At 41.2% G+C, this 20678-nt stretch overlaps 1 protein-coding gene across 1 annotated transcript; it reads left to right on the top strand.

The window, feature by feature from the left end:
• The first annotated feature begins 1564 nt into the window (after positions 1 to 1564).
• LOC133607611 (choline-phosphate cytidylyltransferase B-like) lies at positions 1565 to 17696 on the top strand. The gene is made up of 8 exons (XM_061962411.1): positions 1565 to 1992; positions 8504 to 8603; positions 10714 to 10830; positions 10914 to 11065; positions 11145 to 11223; positions 11295 to 11437; positions 16520 to 16708; positions 16833 to 17696. The coding sequence occupies exons 1-8, from the start codon at positions 1915 to 1917 to the stop codon at positions 17022 to 17024; spliced, it is 1050 nt and encodes a 349-aa protein (XP_061818395.1). The 5' UTR covers positions 1565 to 1914; the 3' UTR covers positions 17025 to 17696.
• Positions 17697 to 20678: the final 2982 nt, after the last annotated feature.

Genomic DNA, 20678 nt, shown 5'->3' with positions numbered 1-20678 from the left:
TCCTTTATAATCCATTTTCTACCGCTTGTTACTCTTGGTGTCTCCTAGCCGCTCAGGCAAATCATATTGTCTAAAAATGCATTTTCCCATCGATTACATCGCGCTCACGCCACAGTGTCAGGCGAGCATGCGGCAAGTGCCCGCTCTTTCAGTCAATTAGTGCGCGAGAAATATACCTGTATATATATATATATATATATATATATATATATATATATATATATATATATATATATATATATATATACGGCCAAATTCTTTTAACCCAATGCGGCCCCGAGTCAAAAAGTTTGGGGACCCCTGCTCTTACCCACTGGTTCTTACACTTTTTCCCCAAATACCACCTCAAAAAACACTTGGCTCTCCAGGTAGGACTATAATGACCAACATTGAAATACAGTAGCATGGTAGGCCTAAACGTTAATAAAAAAACAAGGCATAGTTTTTTTTTTAACAAGTATACCTAATATTTTTAGTCATTGTAACATTACACACAGTTTGAACAGTAACACTGTCTTTGAATATTTAATTAAGTGATTCTTTGGCGTGCCCCTAGATGGAGCCCGCGTACTGTAACAGATTGAGAATCACTTTCTATGTTGTTAATTTTTTTTTAAATAATTTTATACCAAATAATATATTGCAGGAATCGGTTTGAATTGAAAACCATGTTGAATCAATTCTGAATCGAATCATCACCCCAAGAATCTGAAACAAAACCAATCGTGAGTCGGTCTGAGGTTCACAATTTTACCAATTATCATGCTGGCATTAACCCTGTGCACCACGGGACACATTAAGAGTGTTTAGTGAAATTAGCCATTATATTCTGAGCAATAACAGAGCAGGAAGGGGCTAGAAATAAGTTTGCATAAAATTTTAGATGATGCATCTTGTCCTTGGCACGGTGCAAGTTTTGCCTATGGGCAGGGGCAGCCCTGCTTCTATGGGACAAAATAAGAATTGAATGCGAACATATTAGCAACACTTCCAGCCGCATTAGAAAAAACCACTGTAAGACACCAGTAGCCCCCTAAATACAGCCATAAGCGACATGCTAGTGTAACAATAACTTCCAGTTAGCTTAGCATTGTAGCATATTAACATTGAAAGATAGTGCAAGCTTTTTGGGGGTTTAATTTGTTACACCTCAAGGGTGGTGATTCTTAAACTGTCACGATCGGCTTACCCCAAAGCAGAGCAAAAAATAAACAACAATAATAACAAAAAGTTACGAATAAGTGCGGCCCAGGGGACATTTGCAGACCAAGACTTGTTTTGTTGTTGACTCATCATGGCACATTATAAAAATAAAATATGTAATGTAAACATTTTTTAAAGATAGAGCTAAATGACACAATGCAAAGAGAAAATGCTGACTTGTTGATGATAATAACTAATAATAACAAGAGGCTTTGTGTTTAAATATTTATATGAAAGTTTTTTCCTTCTTTTTACAAAATTTAAAATAAATAGAAAATTTTTCAGTGTGCGGCCACTCGATGGAAAAACTGCACTGTACCAAAGCCAAAGTGTATGCTAAACAGAAATGACATAACAACAAGCACACACAGCTCTGCTGTGTTTGCTTCCAAAGGCTGACAATGCTCAACTTCACTTACAGTTGGTGTGAACAGATATTATCAACCCTCTCTTACAAATGTTACTTTTTTTTAAACTATTCAGCTGGACATTTATTTATAGCTTTCTCTAAGTTTTGATCTTACTCAGCATTCATGCATGGAGAACAGGGAAGTGAAGTGACAGATAGCGCGCTCTATATTCCTGCGACTTGAACTTTGCTCACTACATTTTATCGTCATCAGGGTCGGGCGATAGTATGTATGCTTAGAAGTCCACAGAAATCCTCTGCAGAGAGCCACGGGTTTACTAGGAAGACTTTACTAGAAAAGGATGGCTGGAAGGAGACGCAACAGGGGCGGCAACAACCAGCAACTTGCCCCCCGGCCACCAAGAGGGCGCTCACGAAGGGTAAAGTACACAAATATCTCTCTTGAGTTTATTGTCATGACTTTTTGTCCCACTTCTTGTACTTAAACTCTAATATGGACTTTTTATTGACTTGCACGTAAGGAGTTAACTCATAAGATGGGTGGGACAGGATGACATGACTCATGACCACGCCATTTGGTATATCTGCAATATGTTAATAAAATGTACTGTACATGGAGGTGTTTTAATAATGTTACCATTAAAAATAAAAATGCATAGTTGTACAGTATAAAATAAATATATAAAGTACTGGTCAAAAGTTTGGTGATACTTTTTTTTACAATAAAATGCAAAATTATCTCTACGCTATATTAGGATTAGGATTCAATTTGTCGTCATTACACATGCATAAAAGAATACATGGTAACAAAATGTGGTGTGACATCAAATCCATGAGTGTGAATTGTCAATAGCAAATAATTAGGATTTTAATGAGACTTTGCCAGCATGAAAAACTACTGCTACTACTATTACTACTACTTTACATTCCTTTGTATTGTATATTTGTACCAGTCTCGGACAATTTTCGTGAAAAATTAAATGATTGCCATTTCTGATTAATGCCTTTTATTGCTGATCACAAACCAGATCCCCTCTGGCTGACACTGTATTTATTTTTAGTCCCCTGGTGGACAAGCAGCTTGCAGCTAATTATGTACAGCATCTCCATACACAGTGTGGAGCCGCTACCCTAAAATAATAATAACCACCCCCATTATTAAGCAAAGCAGCCAAACAAATCACTAATTTGATCCAGTTTGAGAAACTGTTCAAACTCAAAATGTTCACTAAAGGACGAAGAATCTTGATAAACATATTGAACTTTACTAAAAATTAGATCAACTTACTCATCTCATAAAATGAACTATAAATTATTTAACTATTTATTTATAGTATCTTTACTATTTAATAATTATTCACTTACTCATTTGATAACCACGTGCCTTCTCCATCGCTGCCCCCACCATCTGGAACTCTCTCCCCCTTTCCAATCGATTTTGTCATAAACTCACAATGTTCAAAGGATTATTGAAAACTCACCTTTTCAAAACTGCTTCTAGAACTGTACAAAACATCTCATAACATAATGTTATTTTTCATTTAGCCCAGGATCCCCAAACTTTTTGACCCGTGGGTCGCATTGGGTTAAAAAAATTGCCCTGGGGCCGGGCTGTGTGTGTGTGTGTATATATATATATATATATATATATATATATATATATATATATATATATATATTATATTCTGAGCGCGATGATGTCACGTTATCGATGGGAAAATGCATTTTTAGACAATATGATTTGCCTGAGCGGCTCAGAGACACCGAGAGTAACAAGCAGTAGAAAATGGATTAGAAAGGACAGATTTAAAAAAAAATAAAAAATAAAAATAAATATAATAATAAATCAATTTTTTTTTAAACATTTTTAACTTGGGACTTCCTGAGGGCCGGATTTTGGACGCTAATGGGCCGGATCCGGCCCGCGAGCCGTAGTTTGGGGACCCCTGATTTAGCCCATTTTACACTGGTTGTTTTATTATTATACTGTGTGTGCTTTTATGTTTATGAGCATGTTTTATTTTTGATTATGTGTAAGTGTCTGTGAGTGCCTTTTAAATGCGCTATATAAATAAAATGAATTATTATTGTTCACCATAAATAAATCGAAAAATCTACAGTAATACACATGATTGGTATCGGATGATCTCACTCATGGAAGATGGGTATCAAAACCAGCTGTATAAAACACTGATTGGAACATCTCTAGTATAGAGTATTTATATATGTATGTACTGAATAAATAATTTGGGTATTTAAAGAATATTAAAACTAGATGTGATTAGAGAGTAAAATATAGATATACACAAGCGATGGCATGAATTTGCGAACTCAATTATAGTACATAAATAGTCAGGAGTATACCTGTAACCAGGGGCGCCGAAAAGGGGAGGTAAAGGAGACGGATTCTAGGGGACCATGATGGAGGGGGGCCCAGAGAGGCCCCTAATGATGATGAAATTATAATACAGAAAAAATAATGACACTGTGTTGGGGGCCCTGTAAAGATTCTTTTCATGGGGCCCAAAATCCCTAGCGGCGCCCCTGCCTGTAACTGGTACACAATATTATGTTCCAAACATACAAATGGTGTGAATATAATGAATGGTGTTGATGACAATACTATATAATTATAACAATAATGATTATAGATTAAAATGAAAACAGTTTGGATTAGACATAACTTTATTGATCCCCTGTTCATGGAAATTAAGTTTCCAATAGCAACACCATATGGTGGACACCCATCCATCCATCCATCCATCTTCTTCCGCTTATCCGAGGTCGGGTCGCGGGGGCAGCAGCCTAAGCAGGGAAGCCCAGACTTCCCTCTCCCCAGCCACTTCGTCCAGCTCCTCCCGGGGGATCCCGAGGCGTTCCCAGGCCAGCCGGGAGACATAGTCTTCCCAACGTGTCCTGGGTCTTCCCCGTGGCCTCCTACCGGTCGGACATGCCCTAAACACCTCCTTAGGGAGGCGCTCGGGTGGCATCCTGACCAGATGCCCGAACCACCTCATCTGGCTCCTCTCGATGTGGAGGAGCAGCGGCTTTACTTTAAGCTCCCCCCGGATGACAGAGCTTCTCACCCTATCTCTAAGGGAGAGCCCCGCCACCCGGCGGAGGAAACTCATTTCGGCCGCTTGTACCCGTGATCTTGTCCTTTCGGTCATAACCCAAAGCTCATGACCATAGGTGAGGATGGGAACGTAGATCGACCGGTAAATTGAGAGCTTTGCCTTCCGGCTCAGCTCCTTCTTCACCACAACGGATCGATACAGCGTCCGCATTACTGAAGACGCCGCACCGATCCGCCTGTCGATCTCACGATCCACTCTTCCCTCACTCGTGAACAAGACTCCGAGGTACTTGAACTCCTCCACTTGGGGCAAGATCTCCTCCCCAACCCGGAGATGGCACTCCACCCTTTTCCGGGCGAGAACCATGGACTCGGACTTGGAGGTGCTGATTCTCATCCCAGTCGCTTCACACTCGGCTGCGAACCGATCCAGTGAGAGCTGAAGATCCTGGCCAGATGAAGCCATCAGGACCAAATCATCTGCAAAAAGCAGAGACCTAATCCTGCAGCCACCAAACCGGATCCCCTCAACGCCTTGACTGCGCCTAGAAATTCTGTCCATAAAAGTTATGAACAGAATCGGTGACAAAGGGCAGCCTTGGCGGAGTCCAACCCTCACCGGAAACGTGTCCGACTTACTGCCGGCAATGCGAACCAAGCTCTGACACTGATCATACAGGGAGCGGACCGCCACAATCAGACAGTCCGAAACCCCATACTCTCTGAGCACTCCCCACAGGACTTCCCGAGGGACACGGTCGAATGCCTTCTCCAAGTCCACGAAGCACATGTAGACTGGTTGGGCAAACTCCCATGCACCCTCAAGGACCCTGCCGAGAGTATAGAGCTGGTCCACAGTTCCACGACCAGGACGAAAACCACACTGTTCCTCCTGAATCCGAGGTTTGACTATCCGGCGTAGCCTCCTCTCCAGTACACCTGAATAGACCTTACCGGGAAGGCTGAGGAGTGTGATCCCACGATAGTTAGAACACACCCTCCGGTTCCCCTTTTTAAAGAGTGGAACCACCACCCCGGTCTGCCAATCCAGAGGTACTGCCCCCGATGTCCACGCGATGCTGCAGAGTCTTGTCAACCAAGACAGCCCTACAGCATCCAGAGCCTTAAGGAACTCCGGGCGGGTCTCATCCACCCCCGGGGCCTTGCCACCGAGGAGCTTTTTAACTACCTCAGCAACCTCAGCCCCAGAAATAGGAGAGCCCACCACAGATTCCCCAGGCACTGCTTCCTCATAGGAAGACGTGATGGTGGGATTGATGAGGTCTTCGAAGTATTCCCTCCACCGATCCACAACTTCCGCAGTCGAGGTCAGCAGAACACCATCCGCACCATACACGGTGTTGGTAGTGCACTGCTTCCCCTTCCTGAGGCGGCGGATGGTGGTCCAGAATCGCTTCGAAGCCGTCCGGAAGTTGTTTTCCATGGCTTCCCCGAACTCCTCCCATGTCCGAGTTTTTGCCTCCGCGACCGCTGAAGCCGCACACCGCTTGGCCTGTCGGTACCTGTCCGCTGCCTCAGGAGTCCCATGAGCCAAAAGAACCCGATAGGACTCCTTCTTCAGCTTGACGGCATCCCTCACCGCCGGTGTCCACCAACGGGTTCTAGGATTACCGCCACGACAGGCACCAACTACCTTGCGGCCACAGCTCCAATCAGCCGCCAGGGCAATAGAGGTGCGGAACATGGTCCACTCGGACTCAATGTCCAGCACCTCCCTCGTGACATGTTCAAAGTTCTTCCGGAGGTGGGAATTGAAACTCTCTCTGACAGGAGACTCTGCCAGACGTTCCCAGCAAACCCTCACAATGCGTTTGGGCCTGCCAGGTCTGTCCGGCATCCTCCCCCACCATCGCAGCCAACTCACCACCAGGTGGTGATCGGTAGAAAGCTCCGCCCCTCTCTTCACCCGAGTGTCCAAAACATGAGGCCGCAAATCCGATGACACAACTACAAAGTCGATCATAGAACTGCGGCCTAGGGTGTCCTGGTGCCAAGTGCACATATGGACACCCTTATGCTTGAACATGGTGTTCGTTATGGACAATCCGTGACGGGCACAAAAGTCCAATAACAAAACACCACTTGGGTTCAGATCCGGGCGGCCATTCTTCCCAATCACGCCTCTCCAGGTTTCACTGTCGTTGCCAATATGAGCGTTGAAGTCCCCCAGTAGAACGAGGGAATCACCCGGGGGAGCACTCTCAAGTACTCCCTCAAGTGAATCCAAAAAGGGTGGGTACTCTGAGCTGCTGTTTGGCGCGTAAGCGCAAACAACAGTCAGGACCCGTCCCCCCACCCGAAGGCGGAGGGAAGCTACCCTCTCGTCCACCGGGTTTAACTCCAACATGCAGGCTCTGAGCCGGGGGGCAACAAGAATTGCCACCCCAGCCCGTCGCCTCTCACTGCTGGCAACGCCAGAGTGGAAGAGAGTCCAGCCCCTCTCGAGAGAACTGCTTCCAGAGCTCTTGCTGTGCGTCGAGGTGAGTCCGACTATATCCAACCGGAACTTCTCTACCTCGTGCACTAGCTCAGGCTCCTTTCCCCCCAGCGAGGTGACGTTCCACGTCCCAAGAGCTAGCTTCTGTAGCCGAGGATCGGACCGCCAAGTGCCCTGCCTTCGGCTACCGCCCAGCTCACATTGCACCCGACCTCTATGGCCCCTGCTATGGGTGGTGAGCCCATTGGAGGGCGGACCCACGTTGCCTCTTCGGGCTGTGCCCGGCCGGGCCCCATGGGGACAGGCCCGGCCACCAGGCGCTCGCCATTGTGCCCCAACTCCGGGCCTGGCTCCGGAGGGGGGCCCCGGTGACCCGCGTCCGGGCGAGGGAAATCTGAGTCTCGGTTCTTGCATTTCCATAGAAGTCTTCGAGCTTGGAGCGTGGACACCCGTGGTTCTCAAACTTGTTTCACCAAGTACCACCTCAGAAAACACTTGGCTCTCCAAGTACCAAGTAATGACCAACATTGAAATGCAGTAGCCCAAGTATTCATCAAAAATAAGGCGACAGAGATTTTATTTAAGGAGTATATTTAATATTTTTGGCCACTGTACCATTGCACACAGTTTGAACAGTAACACTGTGTTTGAATATTTAATGAAGTGATTTTATGGCGTGCCACTAGATGGAGCCTGCATACCACAGTCTGAGAATCACTGCTGTCCACTGTAGAGTGTACAGAATACAGGACAGTGACAATAGCAGCACAGCACATTATAATCAGTAATCAGATCATAGTTAAATGGAGATTGACATATGAATTAAAAAAATATATGTATAATTCAAACCGAGGTCGAAGGTCAACTAAATGTGTTTTTTGTTTCTAAATAATTTCCATTACAGTTTTAATATGACAACAATGTGAAAGCGAAGGAGAGCTGAATACACAGCAACAGATGACATCAAGTAATAGATCGAACACAACCTAAAGTGAGGTTTATAGATTTTAGATAAAAGTTGGGTTCAAAGTATAGCTAACAGCACAGCAGATAAAGTCCATGTCCTGACCCCTATAGCCTGCTGGCATTATTAACAAATATGTCTGCTAAATGAGATGACATAATAGCTGCTGTAATTGCTCATTTATCCAATGACGTGATTATGTTTTTCAGCATGAGTCAGACATTTTGTTGCATACACTTTACCTAACGCCTGGTAACCTTTTGAAAGCCAAACTGGTTTCTTGCACGCTCCAAAAAACAAGCAAAAAAAACCAACCCAGCAGTCAGTGCACGTCCATACTTGTCCACTGTCATGATGCTTCCTGAGAGGACCAACTTCAGATAAATAAAAGTAGATGGACTTTTTTTAATGTTGTTTTCATTGCATTTACAGGCACTAAGGGAACCCGCTGCTTTCGCCAGGTCGACAGGTTATGAATCAGAAGTCCCCCATGAAAAGCTCACCATTGCCGAAGCCAAGAGAGGCACACCAGGTGGTCGTCGTCATTCATGGTTTTATTCTGCGTATGATTGACAAACTGTTGCCTTTAAAAGGCTGTTGTGAAGACACCAACAAAATGGTGTTGTACAATGGATGTTACGGTGGCTGAGATAGCATCTTTTTCAGTAATTGTACAACCAAACTTTAGATTGTTTTAATTCATGCAGATTAAGAAAACAGATGACGGATATTTCACCAAGAAGTTTTCTCTAAATCTGGCAGTCATTTCCTATAATACTAGATTAGGTTTTCAGTAATGGGTAGGTAATTAACTGGACTTGGAAAGCCCCTTTCTTTTGGCAGACTCATTATGCCGCACCTTGTTGATGTGACGTCGTCCACAAAACTGAGCCCATTTTCCCACAGAGACAGTGTGGATAAATGCATGTAAAACTATTATTTGATCACTTATTTGCATGTTTTTGTCGCCCTGGTCCATGATTACTTCAAACCTGATACGGTCAACATTATGAACAAAATAGAAATATTAAAGAATCCCCATTACAAGACTTCCCTGCTGTTTCCTCATGCACTTTCATCATTTCCTCAAGCATCTTGAAGAGAAGTAGAAGATGATGCAAAATAGAATACTTATCATCTTTTTCTCTAGTTTTTGAGCACCTGGTCTGCTCTTCATGTTTTTCTGCAAGTTCTGACTCAGTCTTTCTCCCCTCGCTAGTGCTCCTGATTTTCAAGATAGCATTTGGCTTGAGTCTTTTATGTTTTTTCCACCCAAACTCCAACCAAAACCTTTCTCCTCCAAAGTCAGAATTTATAAAATGATCTCTGCAAATGACACTCCTCTTGCTTGGTCCGACCCATTTCAATTCATATTCCTAATATTCCCATCATTTGGAAATGTATGCAGTCTGACCCCTTCTTGAGTTGTATTGCTACAACCTGCAACAATGCATCAGGCAGACAGATGTGATTATGCCTTCAAATTCTGTGTGAAAATAACGTGATTTGGGATGAAGATGCTACCAAAACAGATACACAATACAAAATGGCCTCCAGCCGTCTGTAGGTGACGACAGCAGGGTGATGTAGGTCCGCCCACATTTTGGAGCTATAAGTGGGCGTTGCAAAATGTGCTGAAATGTAAAAAAAAAAACAAGTCTAAATTTGTTACTGTGTCTATTTTTTGGGGAGAGGTGGATTTTACTTTTAGGCCCAGAATTATGAAATAAGTGCCATTGTTGTCAGCATTAGAGGGGCCCTTTCAGTCGGTGATCACCATATCTCATTTTTTGTCAGTGCCGCTCTATTAATTTATCACGGAAATGAGGCACCAATATCTACTTGTCTGTTTCCTACTGTTCACGTCGGTCTTTTATGGCACCAAGTTTCTGTATGCATCTCTACAAGTGAGTAGAAAATGTTAGAGTTCTTGGAGTTCAATGAACCACATCTCTCCTGTGCCAGCAGCACTCATGTAGCCCCCACACCATGAATAACCACCATTGGCTTCAGGCAAGACACATCTTGATACTCACTTGCATTGCCAGCTATTTAAGCAATCAATTAATCAATCAATCAAAGGCGGGGCGGTATAGCTCGGTTGGTAGAGTGGATGTGCCAGCAACTTGAGGGTTGCAGGTTCGATCCCCACTTCCGCCATCCTAGTCACTGCCGTTGTGTCCTTGGGCAAGACACTTTACCCACCTGTTCCCAGTGCCACCCACACTGGTTTAAATGTAACTTAGATATTGGGTTTCACTATGTAAAGCGCTTTGAGTCACTAGAGAAAAAGCGCTATATAAATATAATTCACTTCACTTCACTTCACTTACTTATATAGCCCTAAATCACGAGTGTCTCAAAAAGCTGCACAAGCTCAGATCCCACATCAGTGCAAGAAAAAACTCAACCCAATGGGATGACAATGAGAAACCAGGTGACCGGTGCAATGGACGCCGAGTGGATCTCGCAGAATAATGTGAGAGTCCAGTCCTTAGTGGATCTAACATAATAGTGTGTTGATTAATTTTCAGTTGCACAGGCTGTACACTGACTACTCTAAAGTACATCTGAGTTTTATTCCTACAGTATTATCCCATTAAAAAAACATTTTTTAATATATATATTTTCTTATGTTGTAGCTTATAGACCAGTGAGAGTCTATGCTGATGGAATATTTGATCTTTTTCACTCTGGACACGCCCGGGCACTGATGCAAGCCAAAAATGTCTTCCCCAACACGCATCTGATAGTGGGAGGTACATGATGACTCTTTCATGGCATTCATATTAATGAACGGAGAACGTGTATTTAATCCGTGGCGACGTGTTTGTGTGTGCAGTGTGCAGTGACGAGCTGACCCATAAGTTTAAGGGCTACACGGTGATGACAGAGGACGAGCGCTACGAAGCCCTGAGGCACTGTCGATATGTGGATGAGGTGGTGCGGGACGCTCCTTGGACCCTCTCTACAGAGTTCCTCAAGAAACATAAGGTTAAAAGTCACGCAGTCAGAAAACAAGCGACTTCTGGGCTGTCTCGGATGGTGTCTGACCACCTTGTGGCACTTTCAGATTGATTTTGTGGCTCATGATGACATCCCTTACACTTCTGCTGGCTCCGAGGATGTTTATAAGCACATCAAGGAAGCTGGTAAGGATTCACATACCTCGCAATCATGTGTCGGGTTTATGTCGTTCAGTCCGTGTTGTCATGTGCGTCAGGGATGTTCGTGGCCACCCAGAGGACAGAAGGCATCTCCACATCCGATCTGATCACCCGCATCGTGCGCGACTACGACATCTACGTGCGACGCAACTTGCAGAGAGGCTACACGGCCAGAGAGCTCAATGTTGGATTCATCAACGTGAGCCAGAAGCTGTTCCACTATCAATACTTTCTTCTAAATCAGTACAATCGAGCTATCAATTTTTTTATACCAGGAAAAAAATTCCTGGTTTTCCATAACACTTATTCTCAATTTAAAAAAGCGTTGCCACATCAACATTTCTCAACCAATTAAAAACATTTCCGTAACATTTTTTTATATGAAAAAGTGTTACTAATTCCACATTTCTCAACTGATTTTAACTGTACCAAAGTCAAAATGATCCTTGCTAATGATAGCTACATGCTAGCATGCTAACATTAACATGGTAACTTTTTTTAAACAAATTTTGCAGGTGTACGCCTCAGAGTCATGTAACTTCATACTTGACTTATGCTAATTGGTAACATGATAGCTTTTTAAGCTAATTATTTAGAAACACACCTCAGATTCATATACCTTGGTACTTGAATCATGTTAAATGTTAGCATGCTAATGTTAGCATGCAACTTTTTTAACCAAATTTTGCACTCCTTAGAGCAGGAGTGCCCACACTTTTACCTCAGGCGAGCTACTTTTCAAATGACCAAGTTGAGTTGATCTACCTCAACTTCATATATATATATATATATATATATATATATATATATATATATATATATATATATATATATATATATATATATATATATATATATATATGTGTAATACTGTATATATATATTTATGTATATATATATATATATATATATATATATATATATATATATATATATATATATATATATATATATATACAGTATTACATATATATATAATATATATATATATATATATACATATATATATATATATGTATAAATACAGTATTACATACATATATATATATATATATATATATATATATATATATATATATATATATATATATATATATATATATTTACTTATTTATGAAACAGACGTTTTTTGTCAACATTTTAAAGGTGTTTACTAAAAATGCAAGCATGAATAACAGAAATCTTCCCTTCTTTCATGACGACAAGAATATACGTTGGTGTATTACCTGATTCTGATGAATTGCATTGATTGGAATCAGACAGGATTCACAGTAGTGCCGATAACTTCCACATTTTCAATTTTACATTGTGGAGGATAAAAAAAAAAAAAGAGTCCTCCTTTCTGTCCGATACCACATGAAAGTGGTTGGGTTTTATGCAAACATTAGCATCTTAGTTTTCTTTAGGTAATTTTGCTGGCTAGAGTTTCAGGTCTTGTTCATTGACGCTATGTTGTCAGCGCGCTGCCGGTTAGCATTTCAGTTCGGCTTCAGCTTTTCAGCATTCACACGCAAAATTGCATATTATAGTTATTAGTAGACTCCTGAAGGGCCCCCACCGCATCCAAAACATAACGTCACTGCCCCACATACAGTACACACATACTTGGTATGTTTACACGCACTAAAAACTAATTATTGACTTAATTTGGTTGAAACTAACTTTTTTAAACACATGTAAAAACTTTAATTATAATTGTCATGCAGCTTTTATACTTGAATAAGGTTTTTTATTTTTTAAAGCCCCACTAAAGAACTTTCAGTTTTTGGTTGATTTTGGCGGCGCCTGTGGACCAAAGGTGGTAGTGTTTTGACAGAGGGAAAACCACATTCCCCATCAGGACTAGTGCATACAGCATCAAACTGACACGATAATACCACAATGATTCAGTATTACTGATTGTGGAGGTTGCCCTCCCGTGGGTCCTCCAGACCACCAAGCATAGCCATGAGAGCCCGGATCAGGGTTACAACAGAGTCTTTATTTTTAATTGTGTCCTCACGTTGCTTTCCAGCAATTGTCTGTGTGTCTTCCTTTCCCTATGAGTCCGTGCTCTCGCTCTCGCTCGCGCTCTTGCTCCAGCTCCAACAACATCTCTCCTCCTGGCTGCTGCTTATACAGGGCGACAGGTGATTATATAACAAGGCCCATCTGGGCCATCTACGCACCTGTCGCTGACTTTGAGGCCGGTCCTGGCACACCCCGTTCCGCTGCAGGCCCGCAGGCCACGCCCCCCTCCACACTGATCTTTCCACAGTAGGAATCTACATAGTTTACTCGAACTTTATATTTGCGCTTTGCAGTCATTGCATTGCTATTTTTTATTCAGTACTGTTGCGTGGCTGGTCGTGTTAGTGTTGAACTGCAAACTATCAAGCCGGTGGCTATTTATTGCAATCACGCAAATTTCCGATAACTAACATTAGCATTAGCATTTTGATTTGAGCATCGAAAGTCACTTATTAGTTTAACAGGAATAGCGCCAAGGCAGCATCGGTCTAAAATCCCTCCTCGTCTTTGAGCTCACGTCAGTGAGTGAAAGCCCGGCCAATGTTGATCCTTGATTGTCCTTATATCCGGATATCGCCTTGCTTTTTCTTTTTTTTTGTTTCCTCGGACAAAACTTTTCGTTTCTTTGGTTGTTTTGTAGCTTCTGCTATGATAGCAGTAATTACACGTAAGGGTTTTTCTTCCTCTTCTCTTAGTTTTCTGGCGGCACGTTCGCATCTACTTCCGTCTTTTTAACGAATGGGAAAAGGGTGAAGTGACGTATGCCGTAAAGCAATCTGCAAATTTGTATTTTTTTGTGTGGTACGGCTCCTGCCACTCTCCTCAAAGTTGCATAGTGCAATGGAAAGCGATACAGACCTCCTCAGGTCATGACAGGGGTGTCATTCAATTAGTTGTAAGTCAACGTATCATGCCAAACGTTATGAAAGCATTTTATGAGGGTTGGTAAATTACTCAGTGCTGCTTTAAAGGATGGGATTAATATAGACACATCAAGACACATACACGTCTAGATTATTTGATTGCAAACCAGTTCCATCTTGCATGTATACATTCCCATCCACCTATCATTGTATCAGGCTTTTTGCGCACGTGCCGGTCTTAACGTGTTAACCCGGAAGCACATGTCGCATTCCATGATAAAAAAAAACCACAATGCTTATCAAGCATTCAAAGTAGTTAAGTCATTAAGCCTTTTTATGGGAGCTAAACGCTCCCATAAATTCTTCAAACCCTCCTAAATGATTTATGGGGTGGCATGGCGTAGTGGGTAGAGCAACCATCCCAGAAACCTGAGGGTTGCAGGTTCGCTCCCCGCCTCTTACCATCCAAAAATCACTGCCGTTGTGTCATTGGGCGGGACACTTCACCCTTTGCCCCCGGTGCCACTCACACCGGTGAATTGAATGATGAATGATAGGTGGTGGTCGGAGGGGCCGTTGGCGCAAATTGCAGCCACGCTTCTGTCAGTCTACCCCAGGGCAGCTGTGGCTATGAAAGTAGCTTACCACCACCAGGTGTGAATGAATGATGGGTTCTACATGTAATGCGACTTTGGGTACTTAGAAAAGCGCTATGTAAATCCCAGGTATTATTATTATTGTTTTATTTTTTTAAAGTTTTTTTTTTGTTTTTTTTTCCTTTACAAAATAGTGTCAACAAATGTAATATAAAGTGGCAAGACTGTGAGTTTTAATAATCATACAACCAGTCATTATTCACTTAAATATGATTATAAACGTGTCAAGTTTTCTTTTACGTCATAGTGTAAGGAAGAGATTAGCGGATTCATGTAGAATTATCATTAGTGGATAATAACAATCATAATAATACAATCAATATTATAATGATAACATTTATTATTGCACCTGGTGGGGCTACATGGTCAGGGTCATGGCTTTTAAAGTTTATTCATAAAAGTTACGAAAAAAAAACAATACTGTCAAAGTTCAATGATAAAGTTGATTGATAAAATACAAAATCATTCCTTCTGGTAGTGGCAAGCCCAGCATGGAACACTTCACTGTTTACACGACACAGACGTCATAACATCATCAAAGTTCACATTTATGCATTCACACACAGCACGAACAATTGGGAAACAGGACAAGGTAACAGAAAAAGGGTAATTTATTTAATATGAAATACAAATCTATTTGTGGTAGCTTCAGATCGTTTCACTTTTTTCATTTTATAGCACACAATTGTGGTGCGTTCTAGGAACCTTGATTAAAGTTCGAAACAGAGGCATACAACTACGCAGTGCTAAAATAAATACTAAAATAATAAAATATGTATGTTTCTTAAATAAAACTGTCAATACTATTTAAGTGCAAATGAAATAACAGCTTCACCACTTTAGTCATAATTTTTGCACTTGAGAAATGTATCTATAACGTTAGCTATAGACTTCTTCTGTTTGTTTGATATTGTCAGAAGTGGTGGATAAGTGTATTGCAACTGAGTTTGCTGCCCTTTTTTTGGCAGCCTTCAAAGAAACCCTGGGTTACGCCTTTTCAAAAATACAGTATTAACAGTGCCCTTCTAAGTTGACTTGAACATGGTCAGAGGCCTTTATGTGGCCTACCCTTAAACAACCACGTAGAGGAGGGGTGTCAAACATACGGCCCGCGGGCCGGATCAGGCCCGCGAACAGGTTTTATCCGGCCCGCGGGATGAGTTTGCAAAGTATAAAAATGAGCTGAAATTTTTGAATGAAAGAAACTGCTGTTCTAAATGTGTCCACTAGATGTTGCAATAGCAATTCTTTGTATCTTTGTAGATTATGCTACACATGTAAAAAAAACACAAAAAAAAACAGTGCACCAGTCAAGGAAAATGAGAAAACTACATAAATAACATCCTTTAATTTGATTTTAATATTATTTTTTTTATCTTGATAGATTGAAAATTAACACCAATGAGTTGACTGATTATCACATAATTTGTTCAGAAACTATAAATAATGACAAATAAAGATAGAATACTATTAACCGCAACATATAAGTGTAAAAAAAAAACCTCAACAACATTAGGATTTCTACATTTTTAGAATCTTTTTGTTCGATTTTTAAACAAAGAAAACAATCTGAAGTAGTCTTTATTTTTAAGTTATCGTGCTGTGATTTTACCAGTGCGGCCCACTTGGGAGTAGGTCTTTCTCCATGTGGTCCCCGATCCAAAATGAGTTTGACACCCCTGCCGTAGAGTGTTTGGGCCAGAAGACGGCCCTGCTGTGCAAAAATGAAACACAAGTCTTTTGCTGATACAGGATAAGAAGTACCGTCTTCAGAACCAGGTGGACAAGATGAAAGAGACAGTCCGCACTGTGGAGGAGAAGTCCAAACACTTTGTGTACCGGGTGGAGGAGAAGAGCCAGGACCTAATACACAAGTGGGAAGAGAAATCACGGGAATTCATAAGCAACTTCTTGGAGCTTTTTGGACCTGATGGAGCTTGGGCATGTTAACCTTTGCATGAATCCTTAAAACCACATAACAAAAGCTACTACCATTAAAAAAACAAATACAATATACACTATAACATAATATAACAAACTCCAACTCTCTGTTGTCTTTTTGCAGCATGCTATTCAGGAGCGCAGCGGACGAATGCTCCAGGCCCTGTCGCCTTACCCGTCCCCACGTGGCTCCCCCAGTAGCAGTCCCACCAGATTGCGCTCACGTTCTCCTGACTCCTCCCCAGTCGCCTCGGCCAGCACCTCTCCCTCCTCCACATCACCTCCTGCCTCTCCATCCTTTCGCCGCCACACCTGAAAAATGGAACACTCTCCTCTCTCCAGACTACCTCTGCACAAACACAATTTTTTTATCTTTATGTGGGATTCACATAATCGCTGAGAAAAATTAATAGAATGAGGAATTTATTACAGTACTCCCACTGGAATGTAACAGTAAAGGCAAAACATTAGGATTTGATTGTGAGTGTGAATGATGTCTGTCTATCTGTGTTTGCCCTGTGACGAGGTGGCGACTAGAAAATGGATGGATGGATGAATTTTATTCCTGTAACACAATGCATGATTCATACTTTACTTTTTGTTTCTCCTTCATGCTTTTAAGTCCTTTCTTGTTGATAAAAATGCACTCCAATGAGTTCAAAATTAAAACAACTTTTTGTGAACCATTACAAGCAGAATAGGAGGAGACTGACTCCACAGTCATTTGGCCTTAAATACAATCAAACCTGTCTATAGTGACCACTCAAGGGGAGGATAGCAAAAGTGTTGACATTGATGCTGGATTGGAGTGGTGATTTGTTGATAGGAGAGAGATCTGCTTGCTGATTCGTTAAAAATTTAAGATCAAATAACGGATAGTGCTCGTTAGCGTGCGATAATATGACTTGTATGAGTTGTAACAATTCAAAATGTGTGGTTTCCAATACGATTCAGGGACAATATTATTGTTTTAGAACTATACGGTCAAAATCGAGTGGGTAACTTTTTAGCAAAAAAATTAACCAGTGTAACTGTGAAATTATTCTGAATACTAGACACTGCAGGTACAGTTTCCGATGTTCCTGCTATTTCTTGTAAGGGAATAACGTATAAATGAATTATGCAAACAACAATTAATGGCCAATGCATTCACATATTTTTAAATAAAGTGCAACCAACACTTTGGTTTGAATTAACAAGGGGAATCTTTTCCTGCTCTCAATTTCAATATTCAAGACATTTTCAATAAAAGTACGGTAACTGTCGATTTACCGGCTACTTTTGCTTTTGTTTTTCCAATATGAAATAATACAATATCAAAAATGAAGTGCAACCAAAATCTCCTCAGGTTGAATTAACAGTGGATGTATCTGCTAATTTTACTTTAGTTTTTTTGACAAATAAAGTTAAAGTTAAAGTTAAAGTACCAATGATTGTCACACACACACTTGGTGTGGTGAAATTTGTCCTCTGCATTTGACCCATCCCCTTGATCACCCCCTGGGAGGTGAGGGGAGCAGTGGGCAGCAGCGGTGCCGCGCCCGGGAATCATTTTTGGTGATTTAACCCCCAATTCCAACCCTTGATGCTGAGTGCCAAGCAGGGAGGTAATTGGTCCCATTTTTATAGTCTTTGGTATGACTCGGCCGGGGTTTGAACCCACAACCTACCGATCTCAGGGCGGACACTCTAAATAATAGAAATACAAATGTACAAAATAAATCAATACAAAAAATTAAGTGCAACCAAATCTCAATGTTGTGCAGTGGTTTGCCAAACTTCTTATAAACTCTGCCGTTTTTAAATCAAATGTTTTCTTTTTTCTAGTTTCGATAAAATCGATCGTTTGACTTAAAATCGGGTAAGATCGATACCTATCTTCTGGAAGGCAAACTTGCCATGCACAGATCGATGTACATTAGGAAAATCTAAGGAATTTGAATTGTCATATCGATTAATTGTTTCACCCCTAATGAGAATGTATAAGTTTACTACGTATGGCACCACCCACCCCATATATGCGAACAGCCGTAGTAGGTTTAAGTCAAGCGCAATTGAGTGTCATTGTTAATTGCCGTTATTTAATAAGTGATCAAACTTAAACATTATGGAAGAAAACACAAAACAATTCAAATCGTAAGAAGCTCATCCTAAAAGGAGTAAATGCAATAATCAAATCAGAAGTTTCCAAACTATTTCCACCAACTATAGATATTGAAAATAGCTTGGTAATGAGGTTTTACAACTCATGTGATTAATCACAAAAAAATCCTCATTAATCATGTATACACGCAGATTAATCACTCAGTTTATTTTTGATCATGCATGCACCTTTACCTTAACCGCGGATGGTTACCTGAGAGGCTGAGGTTACCTTTACAGTCAGTGATCAGATCTTTGCGTACGTCAGTGCAAAGGTGAGTGATCACTGCCACATTTCACTTCAAAATAATCCATGACTGGACTTTTGACAAAACTGAACTAATGAATCACATGCTTTCAAGTAGAACATTTAGAAAATGTTCAGACAATGAGATTGCATTTGTGTCCAAATATTTGGCTCTTTTTTAAGTTATTTTGAATCATGCAAGCAAGTAATAATCTGTGATTAATCATGATTAATCCAAATTCAGAAGTGTGATCAGATGCAAAAAATAATCATGTGACAGCACTAATTCAAAGACAAAACTTTGTGTTGTAGGCAACACAGCTTATCATTTTTACTTTGTCGTGATAAAAATTTGAATTTTTGTTATTACATTACATATCTGTGGTCATTTTACAATTATGTTTTTGTTTGATTCTATTTTCAGAATATACTGCAGGCCAACAAAACTTGAGCTATGGGCCACAAATGGCCCCCGGGCTGCACTTTGGACGCATCTTTGTTCAATAATAACAACAACTTGCAGAAATGTAGTACAGATAAGGGACATATAGGACACCTTAACAAAATAAATATGTTTGATTGTATAATAATAGGTTATTTACTTATGTTAAAAAACAAAAATTCAGGAAAAAAAGACACACGCAGCAAAACAATGCAAATGCATCCATCCATTTTCTACCGCTTATTCCCTTCGGGGTCGCGGGGGGCGCTGGAGCCTATCCCAGCTACAATCGGGCGGAAGGCGGGGTACACCCTGGACAAGTCGCCACCTCATCGCAGGGCCAACACAGATAGACGGACAACATTCACACTCATATTCACACACTAGGGCCAATTTAGTGTTGCCAATCAACCTATCCCCAGGTGCATGTCTTTGGAGGTGGGAGGAAGCCGGAGTACCCGGAGGGAACCCACGCAGTCACGGGGAGAACATGCAAACTCCACACAGAAAGATCCCGAGCCTGGGATTGAACCCCAGACTACTCAGCACCTTTGTATTGTGAGGCAGACGCATTAACCCCTCTGCCATCGTGCTGCTGTGTTAAAAAACAAAAATTCAGGAAAAAAAGAGACACGCAGCAAAACAATGCAAACGCACTCGGTGAAATTTAGGAGACGCAATTGATCAACACAGGCATCATTGCAGCTAATTTGAATAAAATAGTGGCCTCTAAAAACTGTTCCGGGATGAAAAATAAGTGACCCCTGGCTGTGTATAACAGGTGGCCGCAATAGACAAGGTTCATAATGTTAGGCTACTTTTCTCGACACTATCGGCAAGAGGTTTGGCCGTACATCATTACATTTTAAACTTTAAATCTATCACATAAACAAACAGCTGTATTTACTTTGTATGTCAATTGGTTCTGTTCAACTGTAATGTGTACACAAATACATTATTTTTAAATGAATACACTAATTATTATTTAATCATCATTGTGTTTCCATTTAATTGTTTGTTATTGTTTAAACAGTTTATCTAAAATATTTGTTTAAATTCAACGTTTTTTTGCATTTGTTTTCTGTAGCCACATGAATGCTAAAAGTCTCTGCGCATGCTCGACATGTCTGGTACTTGCC

The sequence above is a fragment of the Nerophis lumbriciformis genome, linkage group LG09 (assembly GCF_033978685.3).
Source record: "Nerophis lumbriciformis linkage group LG09, RoL_Nlum_v2.1, whole genome shotgun sequence".
In the NCBI taxonomy this organism is placed as follows: domain Eukaryota; kingdom Metazoa; phylum Chordata; class Actinopteri; order Syngnathiformes; family Syngnathidae; genus Nerophis; species Nerophis lumbriciformis.
Note: the sequence above shows the minus strand (reverse complement) of the source record. Positions and strands in the feature narration are given on the sequence as shown.

Excerpts from the sequence above, each read along its gene's own strand:
- LOC133607611 (XM_061962411.1), top strand. The coding sequence starts at position 1,915 with ATGGCTGGAAGGAGACGCAACAGGGGCGGCAACAACCAGCAACTTGCC. Across the intron at positions 8,604-10,713 it reads AGCCAAGAGAGGCACACCAG|CTTATAGACCAGTGAGAGTC; the intron begins GTGGTCGTCGTC and ends CTTATGTTGTAG. Across the intron at positions 11,066-11,144 it reads AGTTCCTCAAGAAACATAAG|ATTGATTTTGTGGCTCATGA; the intron begins GTTAAAAGTCAC and ends TGGCACTTTCAG.